General features: G+C 56.4%; 1 protein-coding gene across 1 annotated transcript; it reads left to right on the top strand.

Moving 5' to 3' along the window:
• The first annotated feature begins 338 nt into the window (after positions 1-338).
• Positions 339-20,315, top strand: efs (embryonal Fyn-associated substrate). The gene is made up of 6 exons (XM_088634274.1): positions 339-2,972; positions 10,129-11,451; positions 13,098-13,238; positions 13,639-14,661; positions 14,751-14,834; positions 16,410-20,315. Exons 1-6 carry the CDS (start codon positions 2,961-2,963, stop codon positions 16,848-16,850), a joined length of 3,024 nt encoding a protein of 1,007 aa, XP_088490400.1. The 5' UTR covers positions 339-2,960; the 3' UTR covers positions 16,851-20,315.
• Position 20,316: the final 1 nt, after the last annotated feature.

Raw genomic sequence — 20,316 nt, 5'->3', positions numbered from 1 at the left:
AGAGAGAGGAGATCACAGAGAATCCCTCAGTAATAAACACACACAACAGGATAGGAGACACAGTGAGAGAGAGGAGATCACAGAGAATCCCTCAGTAACACACACACACAACAGGATAGGAGACACAGTGAGAGAGAGGAGATCACAGAATCCCTCAGTAATAAACACACAACAGGATAGGAGACATAGTGAGAGAGAGAGGAGATCACAGATAATCCCTCAGTAATAAACACACAACAGGACAGGAGACACAGTGAGAGAGAGGAGATCACAGTAATACACACACACAACAGGACAGGAGACAGAGAGAGAGAGGAGATCACAGTAATACACACACACAACAGGACAGGAGACACAGTGAGAGAGAGGAGATCACAGTAATACACACACACAACAGGACAGGAGACACAGTGAGAGAGAGGAGATCACAGTAATACACACACACACAACAGGACAGGAGACACAGTGAGAGAGAGGAGATCACAGTAATACACACACACCAGCCTCACCTTGTCTGTGGGCTCGATATCGATCTCGATCTCCTTCCCCGTGAGCGTCTGCGCGGTTGGGGGTGAGAGGAGGAGGAAGAGAGAGAGGGGAGAGATGATCATCACCTTCATCACTCACCGCCCCCCGAGAGGAGCTGGGCTCGCCTCCCGCCCCAGCCGCCCCCTCGGCCTGGACTCGGACCCGAGCTCGGTCCCAGCACCGCGAGCGGAGCCCGGCCAGCGCGGTTCCCCGCCCGCACAGCGACGCATCTCGGGGCGCCTGTTGTCGGTGTAATACGGCGCCGCTCCGTGTGTCCTGACCGTCCTGTAACACAACACCGCCGCTCCCCCCGGCCCGCAGGCAGGGAGCCGAGAGCGGCGGCGGCGGAGACGGACAAAAAGAGCGAGACGGGAGCGAGAGGAAACACGCCGTGGAGCGTGGAGCGTGGAGTGGGCCCGCGGGACGGCTCGCGTGCGCCGGACGGAGCCTTCTCTCGCCGGGACCTATTGATCAGCGTCCTGAATCGTCTTCTCCTCCTTATTATTATTATTATTATTATTGTTGTTGTTTGTGGTGGTGGTGCTCTTTCAACACGAGCGGGGAAGAAAAGGACACTCGGGATTTTTTGTTCTGCGTGTGAGAGAAAGAGAGACGGAGGGTAATTGCGGACATAAGGAGAGACTTTGGTCTTTTGTGCGGGGTTTTTTGTTTTTCACCACCCCAAAAAAAGCCACCGAGCGTCGACAGTTTGGGGAAGAACTGTGTGAGATTGATTTTTTTCATAAAAACAAAACCCGCTGGAGGAAGAAGAAGAAAAAGAAATAGTTTTTGTTCTGGAAACGCCGACTTCTGCGGGGTGAATTTTTTTCGTGTTTAACAAAAAAAAAACCCCAAAAGATCCCGTTGAAGGACTCGGGACTCGACTCGGGGGGGTGAAACAAGAGAAAATACCACAGGAACCCCCCCAAACCCCACCACACACACCCCAGAAAGTACTCCTCGGTCCCGGACCGTGTGTGTGTGAGCGCGCCCGTCTCGTCGCCTGCGGTTCGGGTCGCGCCGGCCAGCCGGGCTGCGGGATCTGGACCGAAACTGGGAGACGTGGCTCGGTTCCTCTGAGGGAGTGTGTGTGTGTGTGTTGGGGAGAGAGAGGAGGAGGGGGGGGTGGACGGTCCCGGCGCGCCTGGGACAAACACGGAAACCCGAGGACACGGACGAGCCCGCCGTGGGGACCGCCCGGGGCACGTCTTCCACGGGTGTGCGCGACTGTGACACTCGGGTTCCACGGGCGAGAAATAACCCCGGCTGGCTTTCCACGCTTGTGCCGGCCGGAGGAGCGAGGGGACGTGCGTGGGCTAACTGAAGCGGCCCCCTGGTGCTTCTTTTGCCTGGGAAAAAAAGTTGTTCCGGGGTTTCCGGGGTGCTCCCCCCCTCGAGAGCTGAGGAGAGCGAGCCGCTGGCCCGGTTTGGCGACTCCGTGGCGTGTCGTGTCGTGTCCTGTCTGTGATTCCTGCGGTCGGTGCAGGAAAACAACCCCACCCCCCCCAAAAAAAGGGACAGAAACGCGTGAGAGCGAGTGGAGTGGAGTCCGGGGAGGGGGGTCTGGGGTCAGAGGTCGGAGGTCGGGGCTCGGACCCGGCGCCTCAACAGCGGGCAGAAACGAGGCTCGAGTCCACCGGACCGGGCTCCCCCGCCCGCGGGGCCAGCAGGATGCGGGCGCGGACCGGCAGGACCGGCTCTGACCGCCCTGCGCCGCGGTCTGCCCCGGTGTGGAGACCCCACGCTGCGTGGGGCGAGCTCGTAGGCACCGCGCGCTCCGTCTCGTCCACATAACAACAGTCCCCCCCTTGTGGTTTTAGGGGACGGTGGTTTTCTTAACTACGATCACCGTTGCTGTTTGGTGGTTATTCCTTCATATTATTATTATTATTATTATTATTATTATTATTTTATTTTGTTGTTCGTTGGCGGTTCTTTCTGTTATTCGTCTGATTTCCGCTCTCGCGCCTTCTTGAATTCCTGAAAATCCCACAGGAACAGAAGTTGTTTCCCGGGATTAAACCCAAGTACTTCACACCAGCTCCTATTCTTCTCGAAAAGGAGAGGGGAGAGAACCAGAAGCCGGGGTGCCCCCTTTCCCGACTCTCTTCTCCGCCCCGCCGGTGTTGAGGGGTGTCCGCGCAGGCCGGGGTTCGGGGGTCCCGCCGCGCGCCGCTTGACCTCTGACCCGCGAAAGGTGCGCTGAGGGCCCAGCGCGAGCGCGGCGCTCCACGCTTGTCGCCGAACCCACAAGGGTGTGTGTGTGGGGTGGGGTGACGTGGGGCGCGCCTCCAGACTCTCTCTCCTCCCGAACGACCCGCCCCGTGTCGGGGTGAAGCGGAGCCGTCTCCTGTCCCCCGCTCCCGGCACCCCTGTAACTGAGGACGACCCGAGCCTGACCTGCCGACCCGGGTCCGGAGCAGCGCGTCGCCATGGCTCTGTCGGTGGGTGTCTGTGTCCCTCACCCGTCCTGTCTGCCCAGAACCTGTCTTCTGGGTGTGTGTACCCCACTTCTGTGTGTCCCTCACCCGTCCTGTCTGCCCAGAACCTGTCTTCTGGGTGTGTGTACCCCACTTCTGTGTGTCCCTCACTCATCCTGTCTGTCTCTGCCCAGAACCTGTCTTCTGGGTGTGTGTACCCCACTTCTGTGTGTCCCTCACCTGTCCTGTCTGTCTCTGCCCAGAACCTGTCTTCTGGGTGTGTGTACCCCACTTCTGTGTGTCCCTCACCTGTCCTGTCTGTCTCTGCCCAGAACCTGTCTTCTGGGTGTGTGTACCCCACTTCTGTGTGTCCCTCACCCATCCTGTCTGCCCAGAACCTGTCTTCTGGGTGTGTGTACCCCACTTCTGTGTGTCCCTCACTCATCCTGTCTGTCTCTGCCCAGAACCTGTCTTCTGGGTGTGTGTACCCCACTTCTGTGTGTCCCTCACCCATCCTGTCTGCCCAGAACCTGTCTTCTGGGTGTGTGTACCCCACTTCTGTGTGTCCCTCACTCATCCTGTCTGTCTCTGCCCAGAACCTGTCTTCTGGGTGTGTGTACCCCACTTCTGTGTGTCTGGCCATGCAGCCCGTCTGTCTGTCCGTCCTGTTGTCTGGGTGTGTGTCTGTCACATGGCCTGTCTGTCTGTTCATCCTGTCTGTCTCTGTCTGCCTGGACAATCTGTCAGACTGTGGTCACTCGTCTCTGGTTTCTCATCCGGTGAGTCTGGGCTCTGTCTGTGGTAATCGTAGTGCTGGCTGTCTGTGCTGATCTGGGCTCTGTCCATCTGTGCTGATCTGAGCTCTGCCCTGTCTGTGGTAATCTGGGCCCTGTGCTGATCATAGCTCTGCCCTGTCTGTGGTAATCTGGGCTCTGTGCTGATCTGGGCTCTGCCCTGTCTGTGGTAATCTGGGCTCTGTGCTGATCTGGGCTCTGCCCTGTCTGTGGTAATCTGGGCCCTGTGCTGATCTGAGCTCTGCCCTGTCTGTGGTAATCTGGGCCCTGTGCTGATCATAGCTCTGCCCTGTCTCTGGTAATCTGGGCCCTGTGCTGATCTGGGCTCTGCCCTGTCTGTGGTAATCTGGGCCCTGTGCTGATCTGGGCTCTGCCCTGTTTGTGGTAATCTGGGCCCTGTGCTGATCTGGGCTCTGTCCATCTGTGCTGATCTGGGCTCTGCCCTGTCTGTGGTAATCTGGGCCCTGTGCTGATCATAGCTCTGCCCTGTCTGTGGTAATCTGGGCCCTGTGCTGATCTGGGCTCGGCCCTGTCTGTGGTAATCTGGGCCCTGTGCTGATCTGGGCTCTGCCCTGTCTGTGGTAATCTGGGCCCTGTGCTGATCTGGGCTCTGCCCTGTCTGTGGTAATCTGGGCTCTGTGCTGATCTGGGCTCGGCCCTGTCTGTGGTAATCTGGTCTCTGTGCTGATCTGGGCTCTGCCCTGTCTGTGGTAATCTGGGCCCTGTGCTGATCTGGGCTCTGCCCTGTCTGTGGTAATCTGGGCTCTGTGCTGATCTGGGCTCTGCCCTGTCTGTGGTAATCTGGGCCCTGTGCTGATCTGAGCTCTGCCCTGTCTGTGGTAATCTGGGCCCTGTGCTGATCTGAGCTCTGCCCTGTCTGTGGTAATCTGGGCTCTGTGCTGATCTGGGCTCTGCCCTGTCTGTGGTAATCTGGGCCCCGTGCTGATCTGGGCTCTGCCCTGTCTGTGGTAATCTGGGCCCCGTGCTGATCTGGGCTCTGCCCTGTCTGTGGTAATCTGGGCTCTGTGCTGATCTGGGCTCTGCCCTGTCTGTGGTAATCTGGGCTCTGTCTTGTCTTTAAGACTGACAGGACAGAGCCTGTCCTCCTGCTGTTTATGAGTGGAGTTTAATTTTGCATAACCAGGCTGGTTAAGAATGTGAGATTCTCTCTCTCTCTACCCAGGGTGTGTGTTTGTGTGAGGAGCTGCAGGTTGTGTGTCTGTGTGAGGAGCTGCAGGTTGTGTGTCTGTGTGAGGAGCTGCAGGCTGTGTGTCTGTGTGAGGAGCTGCAGGTTGTGTGTCTGTGTGAGGAGCTGCAGGTTGTGTGTCTGTGAGGAGCTGCAGGCTGTGTGTCTGTGTGAGGAGCTGCAGGCTGTGTGTCTGTGTGAGGAGCTGCAGGCTGTGTGTCTGTGTGAGGAGCTGCAGGTTGTGTGTCTGTGTGAGGAGCTGCAGGTTGTGTGTCTGTGAGGAGCTGCAGGTTGTGTGTCTGTGTGAGGAGCTGCAGGCTGTGTGTCTGTGTGAGGAGCTGCAGGCTGTGTGTCTGTGTGAGGAGCTGCAGGCTGTGTGTCTGTGTGAGGAGGTGCAGGTTGTGTGTCTGTGTGAGGAGCTGCAGGCTGTGTGTCTGTGTGAGGAGGTCCAGGTTGTGTGTCTGTGTGAGGAGGTCCAGGCTGTGTGTCTGTGTGAGGAGCTGCAGGCTGTGTGTCTGTGTGAGGAGGTGCAGGTTGTGTGTCTGTGTGAGGAGCTGCAGGCTGTGTGTCTGTGTGAGGAGCTGCAGGCTGTGTGTCTGTGAGGAGGTGCAGGCTGTGTGTCTGTGTGAGGAGCTGCAGGCTGTGTGTCTGTGAGGAGCTGCAGGTTGTGTGTCTGTGTGAGGAGGTGCAGGCTGTGTGTCTGTGTGAGGAGCTGCAGGCTGTGTGTCTGTGTGAGGAGCTGCAGGCTGTGTGTCTGTGTGAGGAGCTGCAGGCTGTGTGTCTGTGTGAGGAGCTGCAGGTTGTGTGTCTGTGTGAGGAGGTGCAGGCTGTGTGTCTGTGTGAGGAGCTGCAGGTTGTGTGTCTGTGTGAGGAGCTGCAGGCTGTGTGTCTGTGAGGAGGTGCAGGTTGTGTGTCTGTGTGAGGAGGTGCAGGCTGTGTGTCTGTGTGAGGAGGTGCAGGCTGTGTGTCTGTGAGGAGGTGCAGGCTGTGTGTCTGTGTGAGGAGGTGCAGGCTGTGTGTCTGTGTGAGGAGCTGCAGGCTGTGTGTCTGTGTGAGGAGCTGCAGGTTGTGTGTCTGTGTGAGGAGCTGCAGGTTGTGTGTCTGTGTGAGGAGCTGCAGGCTGTGTGTCTGTGTGAGGAGCTGCAGGCTGTGTGTCTGTGTGAGGAGCTGCAGGTTGTGTGTCTGTGTGAGGAGCTGCAGGCTGTGTGTCTGTGTGAGGAGCTGCAGGCTGTGTGTCTGTGTGAGGAGCTGCAGGTTGTGTGTCTGTGTGAGGAGCTGCAGGCTGTGTGTCTGTGAGGAGCTGCAGGTTGTGTGTCTGTGAGGAGCTGCAGGTTGTGTGTCTGTGTGAGGAGGTGCAGGCTGTGTGTCTGTGTGAGGAGGTGCAGGCTGTGTGTCTGTGAGGAGGTGCAGGTTGTGTGTCTGTGTGAGGAGGTGCAGGCTGTGTGTCTGTGAGGAGGTGCAGGTTGTGTGTCTGTGTGAGGAGGTGCAGGCTGTGTGTCTGTGTGAGGAGGTGCAGGCTGTGTGTCTGTGAGGAGCTGCAGGCTGTGTGTCTGTGAGGAGCTGCAGGCTGTGTGTCTGTGTGAGGAGGTGCAGGCTGTGTGTCTGTGAGGAGGTGCAGGTTGTGTGTCTGTGTGAGGAGCTGCAGGCTGTGTGTCTGTGTGAGGAGGTGCAGGCTGTGTGTCTGTGAGGAGCTGCAGGCTGTGTGTCTGTGTGAGGAGCTGCAGGCTGTGTGTCTGTGTGAGGAGCTGCAGGTTGTGTGTCTGTGAGGAGCTGCAGGCTGTGTGTCTGTGTGAGGAGGTGCAGGCTGTGTGTCTGTGAGGAGCTGCAGGTTGTGTGTCTGTGTGAGGAGGTGCAGGTTGTGTGTCTGTGTGAGGAGGTGCAGGCTGTGTGTCTGTGTGAGGAGCTGCAGGCTGTGTGTCTGTGTGAGGAGCTGCAGGTTGTGTGTCTGTGTGAGGAGCTGCAGGCTGTGTGTCTGTGTGAGGAGGTGCAGGTTGTGTGTCTGTGAGGAGGTGCAGGCTGTGTGTCTGTGTGAGGAGCTGCAGGTTGTGTGTCTGTGTGAGGAGGTGCAGGCTGTGTGTCTGTGTGAGGAGCTGCAGGCTGTGTGTCTGTGTGAGGAGCTGCAGGTTGTGTGTCTGTGTGAGGAGGTGCAGGCTGTGTGTCTGTGAGGAGCTGCAGGTTGTGTGTCTGTGTGAGGAGCTGCAGGTTGTGTGTCTGTGAGGAGCTGCAGGCTGTGTGTCTGTGTGAGGAGGTGCAGGTTGTGTGTCTGTGAGGAGGTGCAGGCTGTGTGTCTGTGTGAGGAGCTGCAGGTTGTGTGTCTGTGTGAGGAGGTGCAGGTTGTGTGTCTGTGTGAGGAGCTGCAGGCTGTGTGTCTGTGTGAGGAGCTGCAGGCTGTGTGTCTGTGAGGAGCTGCAGGCTGTGTGTCTGTGTGAGGAGCTGCAGGTTGTGTGTCTGTGAGGAGCTGCAGGTTGTGTGTCTGTGTGAGGAGCTGCAGGCTGTGTGTCTGTGTGAGGAGGTGCAGGCTGTGTGTCTGTGTGAGGAGCTGCAGGCTGTGTGTCTGTGTGAGGAGCTGCAGGCTGTGTGTCTGTGTGAGGAGCTGCAGGCTGTGTGTCTGTGTGAGGAGCTGCAGGTTGTGTGTCTGTGTGAGGAGCTGCAGGTTGTGTGTCTGTGTGAGGAGGTGCAGGCTGTGTGTCTGTGAGGAGCTGCAGGTTGTGTGTCTGTGTGAGGAGCTGCAGGTTGTGTGTCTGTGTGAGGAGCTGCAGGCTGTGTGTCTGTGTGAGGAGGTGCAGGCTGTGTGTCTGTGAGGAGCTGCAGGCTGTGTGTCTGTGAGGAGCTGCAGGTTGTGTGTCTGTGTGAGGAGCTGCAGGCTGTGTGTCTGTGAGGAGCTGCAGGTTGTGTGTCTGTGTGAGGAGCTGCAGGTTGTGTGTCTGTGAGGAGCTGCAGGCTGTGTGTCTGTGTGAGGAGCTGCAGGCTGTGTGTCTGTGTGAGGAGCTGCAGGTTGTGTGTCTGTGAGGAGGTGCAGGCTGTGTGTCTGTGTGAGGAGCTGCAGGCTGTGTGTCTGTGTGAGGAGGTGCAGGCTGTGTGTCTGTGAGGAGCTGCAGGTTGTGTGTCTGTGTGAGGAGCTGCAGGCTGTGTGTCTGTGTGAGGAGCTGCAGGTTGTGTGTCTGTGTGAGGAGCTGCAGGTTGTGTGTCTGTGTGAGGAGCTGCAGGTCTCCCTGGAGGACAGGGGCTCAGCTTGGCTGTATTGTTCAGCCCCCAGGGGAGGGAGAGGGAGGATGGGAAGACAATGGGACCAGAAGCTGCTGTACAGAGGGGGACAGATGTGCCATTGAGTGTACCCCTCCCCCCCCCACCACCCCCGTCTCTCTTTGTGTTAAAACCCAGAGATCACTCTGTCTCTCCAGTGTTACTGTACTGGAGTGTCCAGTCAGTGTGTCTGTATGAACCCCTCTCTCTCAGTGCTGTGTTAATGTACTGGAGTGTCCAGTCAGTGTGTCTGTATGAACCCCTCTCTCTCAGTGCAGTGTTAATGTACTGGAGTGTCCAGTCAGTCAGTGTGTCTGTATGAACCCCTCTCTCTCAGTGCAGTGTTAATGTACTGGAGTGTCCAGTCAGTCAGTGTGTCTGTATGAACCCCTCTCTCTCAGTGCAGTGTTAATGTACTGGAGTGTCCAGTCAGTGTGTCTGTATGAACCCCTCTCTCTCAGTGCAGTGTTAATGTACTGGAGTGTCCAGTCAGTCAGTGTGTCTGTATGAACCCCTCTCTCTCAGTGCAGTGTTAATGTACTGGAGTGTCCAGTCAGTCACTGTGTCTGTATGAACCCCTCTCTCTCAGTGCAGTGTTAATGTACTGGAGTGTCCAGTCAGTCAGTGTGTCTGTATTAACCCCTCTCTCTCAGTGCAGTGTTAATGTACTGGAGTGTCCAGTCAGTCAGTGTGTCTGTATGAACCCCTCTCTCTCAGTGCAGTGTTAATGTACTGGAGTGTCCAGTCAGTGTGTCTGTATGAACCCCTCTCTCTCAGTGCAGTGTTAATGTACTGGAGTGTCCAGTCAGTGTGTCTGTATGAACCCCTCTCTCTCAGTGCAGTGTTAATGTACTGGAGTGTCCAGTCAGTCAGTGTGTCTGTATGAACCCCTCTCTCTCAGTGCAGTGTTAATGTACTGGAGTGTCCAGTCAGTCAGTGTGTCTGTATGAACCCCTCTCTCTCAGTGCAGTGTTAATGTACTGGAGTGTCCAGTCAGTCAGTGTGTCTGTATGAACCCCTCTCTCTCAGTGCAGTGTTAATGTACTGGAGTGTCCAGTCAGTCAGTGTGTCTGTATGAACCCCTCTCTCTCAGTGCAGTGTTAATGTACTGGAGTGTCCAGTCAGTGTGTCTGTATGAACCCCTCTCTCTCAGTGCAGTGTTAATGTACTGGAGTGTCCAGTCAGTGTGTCTGTATGAACCCCTCTCTCTCAGTGCAGTGTTAATGTACTGGAGTGTCCAGTCAGTGTGTCTGTATGAACCCCTCTCTCTCAGTGCAGTGTTAATGTACTGGAGTGTCCAGTCAGTCAGTGTGTCTGTATGAACCCCTCTCTCTCAGTGCAGTGTTAATGTACTGGAGTGTCCAGTCAGTCAGTGTGTCTGTATGAACCCCTCTCTCTCAGTGCAGTGTTAATGTACTGGAGTGTCCAGTCAGTCAGTGTGTCTGTATGAACCCCTCTCTCTCAGTGCAGTGTTAATGTACTGGAGTGTCCAGTCAGTCAGTGTGTCTGTATGAACCCCTCTCTCTCAGTGCAGTGTTAATGTACTGGAGTGTCCAGTCAGTCAGTGTGTCTGTATGAACCCCTCTCTCTCAGTGCAGTGTTAATGTACTGGAGTGTCCAGTCAGTCAGTGTGTCTGTATGAACCCCTCTCTCTCAGTGCAGTGTTAATGTACTGGAGTGTCCAGTCAGTGTGTCTGTATGAACCCCTCTCTCTCAGTGCAGTGTTAATGTACTGGAGTGTCCAGTCAGTCAGTGTGTCTGTATGAACCCCTCTCTCTCAGTGCAGTGTTAATGTACTGGAGTGTCCAGTCAGTCAGTGTGTCTGTATGAACCCCTCTCTCTCAGTGCAGTGTTAATGTACTGGAGTGTCCAGTCAGTGTGTCTGTATGAACCCCTCTCTCTCAGTGCAGTGTTAATGTACTGGAGTGTCCAGTCAGTGTGTCCTCTCTGTCCTCAGACAGTGCTGGCGAAAGCTCTCTTTGACAACGCTGCGGAGAGTCCGGACGAGCTGGCGTTCCGGAAGGGAGACATCCTGATGGTCCTGGAGCGGGACAGAGGGGACGTCCCGGGCTGGTGGCTGTGCTCCCTGCACGGGCGGCAGGGCATCGCCCCCGGCAACCGGCTGCGGCTGCTGCACACGCCTGCCTCCTGCGCGCACCCCGCCGGCGAGCTGGAGCCCGTCTACCTGCGCCCCGGCGCCCCCTCTCGCGCCGCCGGGCCGGAGCCGGACCCCCGGGGCGGCGGCGGGGAGGCCGTCTCGCCGGTGTATCTGTCCCCGCCGGGCCCGGGCAAGCTGACCCACGGCCTGCCCCAGAACCAGGGCCAGAACCCGATCCAGAACCAGGGCCAGAGCCACAGCCTCAACCTCAACCCGAACCACAGCCTGCTCCAGAACCAGGGCCACAGCTTGGGCCACGGCCTGCCCCAGAACCAGGGCCAGAACCCGATCCAGAACCAGGGCCTCAACCCGAACCAGAGCCTGACCCATGGCCCGCTCCAGAACCAGGGCCACAGCCTGGGCCACGGCCTGCTGCAGAACCAGGGCCAGAACCAGGGCTCGACCCACAGCCAGGAGCAGAACCAGGGCCCGGCCCCGCAGGGCTCCGGGAGGGGAGGAGTGGGGGTGCACCAGGGGCCCCCTGGGGGGCGGCCCCGCTCCCGCTCCGGCTCCTGCCCGCGGCCCGGCCCGGACTGGGGCGCCCCCGCGGGGGCCAGCCGGGCCCGCTCCCCGTCGCTGGGCCTGCGGGGGCCGGCCGCCGGCGAGTACCTGGTCCCCGCGGGCGCCCTGCGGCCCCGGGGCCCCGCGCCGGAGCCCCTGTACCTCGCGCCCGGCGGCCGGCCGGCGGGGGACCCCGAGGAGCTGTACCTGGTGCCCCGCGCGGCCCCCGCCGGCGACGTGGCGGCGTACCAGACCCCGCCGCCCCGCCCGGGACAGGAGCCCCCCGGCCTGTACCAGACCCCCGCGGTGCCGGGCGCCGCGCGGACCCCCAGGAGCGAGCGCCGGGGCTCCCCGAGACCCCAGCCCCCGGCCGGCCCGGGCACCCCGCCCAGCGCCAGGTCAAAGGTCGGCACGGCCTCGGGCTCCCCGAGGTTCGCCCGCAAGCCCCCTCCCCCCGCGCCCCCCGTCCGCGGGGTCCCCAGGAAGGACGGGGCGGCCGGGGGGCGCGGGGAGGCCCCGCCGAGCAGGAGAGAGGCGCGGGACAAGGCGAGGAAGACGAGGAAGAAGGACGAGGAGGAGGGGGAGTACGAGGAGCCGGACGACGAGAACCTCGCTAGTCAGGTGAGAGAAGGAGAGGAGCAGAGACAGGAGGACAGAGACAGGGAGACGAGGAAGGGAGCAGGGGAGAGAGAGAGAGAGAGAGACAGCACTGCTAGAATCACGCACATAACTGCACAGATCACACAGCCATATCTCACACACTGGGACACACACACACACAAACACAACATCAACATCAACACAAACACAATAATAATAATACAGTGTGTGATCTCCTGTCACAGCCTGAAGAACAGACAGTGAGCCTGTCTCTCAATAATAATAATAATAATAATAATAATAATAATAAATATAATAATACAGTGTGTGATCTCCTGTCCCAGCCTGAGCAACAGACAGTGAGCCTGTCTCTCAATAATAATACAGTGTGTGATCTCCTGTCACAGCCTGAGGAACAGACAGTGAGCCTGTCTCTCAATAATAATAAAACAGTGTGTGATCTCCTGTCACAGCCTGAGGAACAGACAGTGAGCCTGTCTCTCAATAATAATAATACAGTGTGTGATCTCCTGTCACAGCCTGAGGAACAGACAGTGAGCCTGTCTCTCAATAAAAATAATACAGTGTGTGATCTCCTGTCACAGCCTGAGGAACAGACAGTGAGCCTGTCTCTCAATAATAATAATACAGTGTGTGATCTCCTGTCCCAGCCTGAGGAACAGACAGTGAGCCTGTCTCTCAATAATAATAATACAGTGTGTGATCTCCTGTCACAGCCTGAGGAACAGTGAGCCTGTCTCTCAATAATAATAATACAGTGTGTGATCTCCTGTCCCAGCCTGAGGAACAGACAGTGAGCCTTTCTCTCAATAATAATAATACAGTGTTTGATCTCCTGTCCCAGCCTGAGGAACAGACAGTGAGCCTGTCTCTCAATAATAATAATAATAATAATACAGTGTGTGATCTCCTGTCACAGCCTGAGGAACAGACAGTGAGCCTGTCTCTCAATAATAATAATACAGTGTGTGATCTCCTGTCACAGCCTGAGGAACAGACAGTGGCCTGTCTCTCAATAATAATAATACAGTGTGTGATCTCCTGTCACAGCCTGAGGAATAGACAGTGAGCCTGTCTCTCAATAATAATAATAATACAGTGTGTGATCTCCTGTCACAGCCTGAGGAACAGACAGTTAACCTGTCTCTCAATAATAATAATGCAGTGTGTGATCTCCTGTCACAGCCTGAGGAACAGACAGTGAGCCTGTCTCTCAATAATAATAATAATAATAATACAGTGTGTGATCTCCTGTCACAGCCTGAGGAACAGACAGTGAGCCTGTCTCTCAATAATAATAATAATAATACAGTGTGTGATCTCCTGTCTCAGCCTGAGGAACAGACAGTGAGCCTGTCTCTCAATAATGCTCTTATGTCTATATGTAAATATATTATGATTGTGGTTTTATTGTAATTGTCCGTTAAGTTAGATTTTTGTTTTATTTTGATTGTATTTCTTTTGTTTTGGCAACACTGATTTTACTCATGGGTCATGCCAGTAAAGCACCTTGAATTGAACTGAATCAAAAGAGAGGAGCAGAGAGCAGGGGAAAGAGAGAGATATTTAGGAGGACCTAGTGGTTTTCTTCATGATACTTCTTATGGTTCAATGTTTGTAATGTGTGTGGATTTTATTATTTGTAGGTGTATGACACCCCCCCCTCCAGCAGGTGGCAGTGTGCTGTCTCTACAGCTACGAGCCAGGACAACAGCGACAGCATCTACAACATCCCGCGACCAATCCCCACTGGCAACAGGGACAAAATGCTCAATCTGGGATCCGAGGTAGGCATGAACTGAGCCTGTATTAACTAACCCCTCTCTCTCAGGGCAGTGTTAATGAACTGGAGTGTCCAGTCAGTGTGTCTGTATGAACCCCTCTCTCTCAGTGCAGTGTTAATGTACTGGAGTGTCCAGTCAGTCAGTGTGTCTGTATGAACCCCTCTCTCTCAGTGCAGTGTTAATGTACTGGAGTGTCCAGTCAGTCAGTGTGTCTGTATGAACCCCTCTCTCTCAGTGCAGTGTTAATGTACTGGAGTGTCCAGTCAGTCAGTGTGTCTGTATGAACCCCTCTCTCTCAGTGCAGTGTTAATGTACTGGAGTGTCCAGTCAGTCAGTGTGTCTGTATGAGCCCCTCTCTCTCTCTCTCTCTCTCTCTCTCTCTCTCTCTCTCTCTCTCTCTCAGGTCTATGATGTTCCTGCTCTAGCTGTGACCTCAGACCTGAAGGAGGACAACTACAATATCCCAGCATCCCTGGCGGGGGCAGCCAGTGTTGCCCAGAGCGAGGTCGAGGAGGACGTCTACAGCGTCCCCAGCCTGCCGGGCATCTCGGTGAGCCCCTGCAGCCCCACGGAGGGCGGCGCGTCCGAGCTGTACTCCGTCCCGGGCGGGGGGCCCGGCCCCGACCCCGAGCCCCCCCCCGCGGACCCGGACCTGGAGCCGGAGGAGGAGGAGGAGGAGGAGGAGGGCGGCATCTACGACATGCCCGCGCTGGCCTTCCCCGACGCGCCCGGCCCGCGCCGCCCCTCCGTGTCCAGCACCGGCTCGGGCGAGGGCCCGTGGAGGCCCCCGCTGGCCCCGCTGCTGCAGTCCGCCCTGAGCTCCGCCTCCCTCAGCCCCACCCCGCTGGACCTGGCCCGGCTGCTGACCGAGATCCTGTCCGTGTGGAACCCGGCCCCGCCGGCCCCGGAGGGCCCGAGCCCCTCCCCCTCCCCCCCGCCGCCGCTCGTCCAGGCCAGGTCCCGCCTCTCCGACCTGGTGCCCGCCCTCTCCGCCTGCGGCCCCGCCCCTCCCCCCGAGGCCCTGCTCTCATTGGTCCGTGAGGCCCTGGAGGACACCATTGCCCTCCTGCAGGGCCCCGCCCCCCCGGCCCGGGGCCCGGCCCGGCCCCGCCTCCCTTCCCAGGAGTCCCTGTCGCGCCGGCCGCTCCCCGCGCTGCCCGTGGCCGAGGTGCGGCCGCTGGGCGCCGGCGCGGGCGCGGGGGGGACCCTGGGGGGGCGCAAGGGCAGCTGGATCCAGGAGAGACCCCTGCCGCCGCCGCCCCCCCCGCTCTTCCCCCTGCCCCCCGCCCCGCCCCCCGCCGGCCCCGCGGACGGGCAGGCCGAGGATGAGGCCGGGAACGAGTACGCCGGGATCGGGACAGTGGGCGTGCCCGCCGCTCGCCCTCCCCCCGCGGCGGGAGACAGCGGGGGATACGTCAGGCTGCAGGTGAGCCGGGCGCCGGGGCTCGCTCGGTGCTGCAGTGTCCAGGCAGGCAGTGTGTCGCTCTGAGCCGCTGGTGTCGTCTGGTCTTTCAGGGGAAGCCAGAACCAGAACCTGTGCCAGCTGTACAGACGGAGAGTGTCCCTCTGATGCCTGATCCCCCCACTGCAGATCACAGGGTAAGAGTCAGGCCTGTGTGTGTGTGTGTGTGTGTGTGTGTGTGTTCCACTGCTGGCTCACAGCAGAGCTCAGGGCTGTGTGTGTGTGTTTCACTGCTGGGTCACAGCAGAGCTCAGGGCTGTGTGTGTGTGTGTGTGTGTGTGTGTGTGTGTGTGTGTGTGTGTTCCACTGCTGGGTCACAGCAGAGCTCAGGCCTGTGTGTGTGTGTGTTTCACTGGCTCACAGCAGAGCTCAGGGCTGTGTGTGTGTGTGTGTTCCACTGCTGGCTCACAGCAGAGCTCAGGGCTGTGTGTGTGTGTTTCACTGCTGGGTCACAGCAGAGCTCAGGGCTGTGTGTGTGTGTGTTTCACTGGCTCACAGCAGAGCTCAGGGCTGTGTGTGTGTGTGTTTCACTGGCTCACAGCAGAGCTCAGGGCTGTGTGTGTGTGTTTCACTGGCTCACAGCAGAGCTCAGGGCTGTGTGTGTGTGTTTCACTGCTGGGTCACAGCAGAGTTCAGGGCTGTGTCTGTGTGTGTTTCACTGGCTCACAGCAGAGCTCAGGGCTGTGTGTGTGTGTGTGTTTCACTGCTGGGTCACAGCAGAGCTCAGGGCTGTGTGTGTGTGTGTTTCACTGGCTCACAGCAGAGCTCAGGGCTGTGTGTGTGTGTTTCACTGGCTCACAGCAGAGCTCAGGGCTGTGTGTGTGTGTGTTTCACTGGTTCACAGCAGAGCTCAGGGCTGTGTGTGTGTGTGTGTTTCACTGGCTCACAGCAGAGCTCAGGGCTGTGTGTGTGTGTGTTTCACTGGCTCACAGCAGAGCTCAGGGCTGTGTGTGTGTGTGTTTCACTGGCTCACAGCAGAGCTCAGGGCTGTGTGTGTGTGTGTTTCACTGGTTCACAGCAGAGCTCAGGGCTGTGTGTGTGTGTGTGTGTTTCACTGGCTCACAGCAGAGCTCAGGGCTGTGTGTGTGTGTGTTTCACTGGCTCACAACAGAGCTCAGGGCTGTGTGTGTGTTTCACTGCTGGGTCAAGGAGATGAAACTCTTTTGTCTGAGAGATTATTGCAGGAGCTCCTGTATGACTGAGCACTGACACAGTGACAGACAGACACAGTTAGACACAGACACAGTGACACAGTGAGACACTGACACAGTGACACAGTGAGACACTGACATAGTGACACAGTGAGACACTGACACAGTGACACAGTGAGACACTGACACAGTGACACAGTGACACACTGACACATTGACAGACTAACACTGACACAGTGACGCAGTGACACAGTGACACAGACACAGTGACACAGTGACAGACAGACACAGTTAGACACAGACACAGTGACACAGACACAGTGACACAGTGACAGACTGACACAGTTAGACACAGACACAGTGAGACAGACACAGTGACACAGTGAGACAGTGACAGACAGACACAGTGAGACAGTGACAGACAGACACAGTGAGACACAGACACAGTGACAGAGTGACAGACACTGACAGACAGACACTGACACAGTGACACAGTGGCGGGAGAGCAACAAGCAGAAAGAAGAGTCCCACTGCTGACCCTGTCCTCGTGTCCCCCCCCAGCCCAGCCCGTCCCCGCCGCTGCCCGTGTCCCTGTCCCTGGAGGACTCCGAGCTCCTGGCCTTCTACTCCTCGCAGAGCCTGGCCCACCTGTCCAGCCTGGCCGACGCCATCGACGCCCTCTTCTCCAGCGTGCGGGGCAGCCAGCCGCCACGCGTCTTCGTGTCGCGGGGCAAGGGCCTGATCGTGACGGCCCACAAGCTGGTCTTCATCGGCGACACGCTGTCCCGCCTGCTGGCCTCGCCCGACCTGCGCGCCAAGGTCACGGCCGCGGGCGGCCGGCTGTGCCAGGCCCTGAAGGCCGTCGTCGTGGCCACCAAGGGCGCGGCCCAGAGCTACCCCTCCGTGCCCGCCGCGCAGGAGATGGTGGACCGCGTGGCCGAGCTGTCCCAGCATGCCGCGGGCTTCTCGGGCCTGCTGCAGAGACTGGCGGAGATCGCCTGAGGCGTCCTAGTTGGTTTTTGGGTGTTCTTTTTTATTATTCTTCTAATTATTATTATTATTCGGGGGTTCAAGCAATTCTGCTGGGGAAGTATTTAAGGTTTTCTGAAGACTTCTACAAAAAAAAATAAAGCGGCTCGCCCTTGCGCCACACAGCCTGAACCCGTCTCTCGAACCCTCAGCAGTGCTGAGGCCTCTTTTCACTCCTCCAATCAGGGCTCACTCTGTCAGTGAGAGACACTGCTCATCCAATCAGGGCTCACTCTTGTCAGTGAGAGACACACTGCTCCTCCAATCAGAGCTCACTCTGTCAGTGAGACACACTGCTCCTCCAATCAGGGCTCACTCTGTCAGTGAGAGACACCCTGCTCCTCCAATCAGGGCTCACTCTGTCAGTGACAGAGACACACTGCTCCTCCAATCAGAGCTCACTCTGTCAGTGAGAGACACCCTGCTCCTCCAATCAGGGCTCACTCTGTCAATGAGACACACCCTGCTCCTCCAATCAGGGATCACTCTGTCAGTAAGACACACTGCTCCTCCAATCAGGGCTCACTCTGTCAGTGAGACACACTGCTCCTCCAATCAGGGCTCACTCTGTCAGTGAGACACCCTGCTCCTCCAATCAGGGCTCACTCTGTCAGTGAGAGACACTGCTCCTCCAATCAGGGCTCACTCTGTCAGTGAGACACACTGCTCCTCCAATCAGGGCTCACTCTGCTGTGTGTGTGCTGGAGGAGAGGTACCATTGTTGGCAGAGAGGCACTCACGGAGGAATTCAAGCAAGAAATAATCAAACCAGATCAAATCAAGTCCAACATGACCCAAAGAACAATCCTGTGAAACGGATTATTTGGTCAGCAACTGTGGCAGCGCCAGTACCAGGCCGTCTCCAGGCCGGGCGGACGTCTGGATTCTGTGTGAAAACAGCCGAGTCGGTCTTGCAGCGTCTCCGCCCGCCGGCGCCGCGCTGTCGTAACCCGCCGGGAGGAGCGAGGTCACGCCTTCCCACGAGCGCCGGGCGCTGGTCAGGGAGACAGGCAGCCGGCAGCGCCCCGACCCGACCGGTCGGCCCAGTTCCCCAGCCCCGCCGCCCGCGCAGGTCCCGGCAGGAGCGAGGCGCGGCCGCTCACGGGAAAGAGACTTTCCCAGGACTGGAGCGGCGTCTGGCGCCAAGCCCTGTGGTTAACTGAGATTATAATCAGACTCCACTGACACTGACAGAGCAGTGTGAGACTCTCCAGGCTGGACTGGACTGACTGGACTGTGATCTTGATTAGTGATTAACTGAGATTATAATCAGACTCCACTGACACTGACAGAGCAGTGTGAGACTCTCCAGGCTGGACTGGACTGACTGGACTGTGATCTTGATTAGTGATTCACTGAGATTATAATCAGACTCCACTGACAGAGCAGTGTGAGACTCTCCAGGCTGGACTGGACTGACTGGACTGTGATCTTGATTAGTGATTCACTGAGATTATAATCAGACTCCACTGACACTGACAGAGCAGTGTGAGACTCTCCAGGCTGGACTGGACTGACTGGACTGTGATCTTGATTAGTGATTCACTGAGATTATAATCAGACTCATTGACACTGACAGAGCAGTGTGAGACTCTCCAGGCTGGACTGGACTGACTGGACTGTGATCTTGATTAGTGATTCACTGAGATTATAATCAGACTCCACTGACACTGACAGAGCAGTGTGAGACTCTCAAGGCTGGACTGGACTGACTGGACTGTGATCTTGATTTGTGATTAACTGAGATTATAATCGGACTCCACTGACACTGACAGAGCAGTGAGACTCTCCAGGCTGGACTGGACTGACTGGACTGTGATCCTGATTAGTGATTAACTGAGATTATAATCAGACTCATTGACACTGACAGAGCAGTGTGAGACTCTCCTGACTGGACTGTGATCTTGATTAGTGATTGACTGAGATTATAATCAGACTTCACTGACACTGACAGAGCAGTGTGAGACTCTCCAGGATGGACTGGACTGACTGGACTGAGATCTTGATTAGTGATTCACTGAGATTATAATCAGACTCCACTGACACTGACAGAGCAGTGTGAGACTCTCCAGGCTGGACTGGACTGACTGGACTGTGATCTTGATTAGTGATTCACTGAGATTATAATCAGACTCCACTGACACTGACAGAGCAGTGTGAGACTCTCCAGGCTGGACTGGACTGACTGGACTGTGATCTTGATTAGTGATTCACTGAGATTATAATCAGACTCCACTGACACTGACAGAGCAGTGTGAGACTCTCCAGACTGGACTGGACTGACTGGACTGTGATCTTGATTAGTGATTAACTGAGATTATAATCAGACTCCACTGACACTGACAGAGCAGTGTGAGACTCTCCAGGCTGGACTGACTGGACTGTGATCTTGATTAGTGATTAACTGAGATTATAATCAGACTCCACTGACACTGACAGAGAAGTGAGACTCTCCAGGCTGGACTGGACTGACGACTGTGATCCTGATTAGTGATTAACTGAGATTATAATCAGACTCATTGACACTGACAGAGCAGTGTGAGACTCTCCAGGCTGGACTGGACTGACTGGACTGTGATCTTGATTAGTTATTAACTGAGATTATAATCAGACTCCACTGACACTGACAGAGAAGTGAGACTCTCCAGGCTGGACTGGACTGACGACTGTGATCCTGATTAGTGATTAACTGAGATTATAATCAGACTCATTGACACTGACAGAGCAGTGTGAGACACTCCAGGCTGGACTGGACTGACTGGACTGTGATCTTGATTAGTGATTCACTGAGATTATAATCAGACTCCACTGACACTGACAGAGCAGTGTGAGAGTCTCCAGGCTGGACTGGACTGACTGGACTGTGATCTTGATTAGTGATTCACTGAGATTATAATCAGACTCCACTGACACTGACAGAGCAGTGTGAGACTCTCCAGGCTGGACTGGACTGACTGGACTGTGATCTTGATTAGTGATTCACTGAGATTATAATCAGACTCCACTGACACTGACAGAGCAGTGTGAGACTCTCCAGGCTGGACTGGACTGACTGGACTGTGATCTTGATTAGTGATTCACTGAGATTATAATCAGACTCCACTGACACTGACAGAGCAGTGTGAGACTCTCCAGGCTGGACTGGACTGCCTTCTCTGTAGTAGGATTATTAAACACAAATGAACACCTCCAGGTATTCACACAACATTCACTTTTTAAGCAATGGGTTTATACTCTAAACGACTCAAACAAGCAGCATTTTGAAACTGCTTCACCTTTTGTACCAGAGTGTATTTTGTATTATTGTGTGTGCGAGAAATTCCAAGCACTGCTCAGACAGACGTGCTATTCACTGGAGTACAGGACTCCTCTGTTGCTGATAGTGTCGGGTCTTTTGTTCTTGGTCGCGGACAATACAAGCATCTTTTTTTGAACGGCT

Source organism: Lepisosteus platostomus, chromosome 6 (genome assembly GCF_059453375.1).
Source record: "Lepisosteus platostomus isolate fLepPlt1 chromosome 6, fLepPlt1.hap1, whole genome shotgun sequence".
NCBI lineage: Eukaryota > Metazoa > Chordata > Actinopteri > Semionotiformes > Lepisosteidae > Lepisosteus > Lepisosteus platostomus.
The sequence above is the reverse complement of the archived record's forward strand: the minus strand, read 5'-3'. Positions and strand labels throughout refer to the sequence as shown.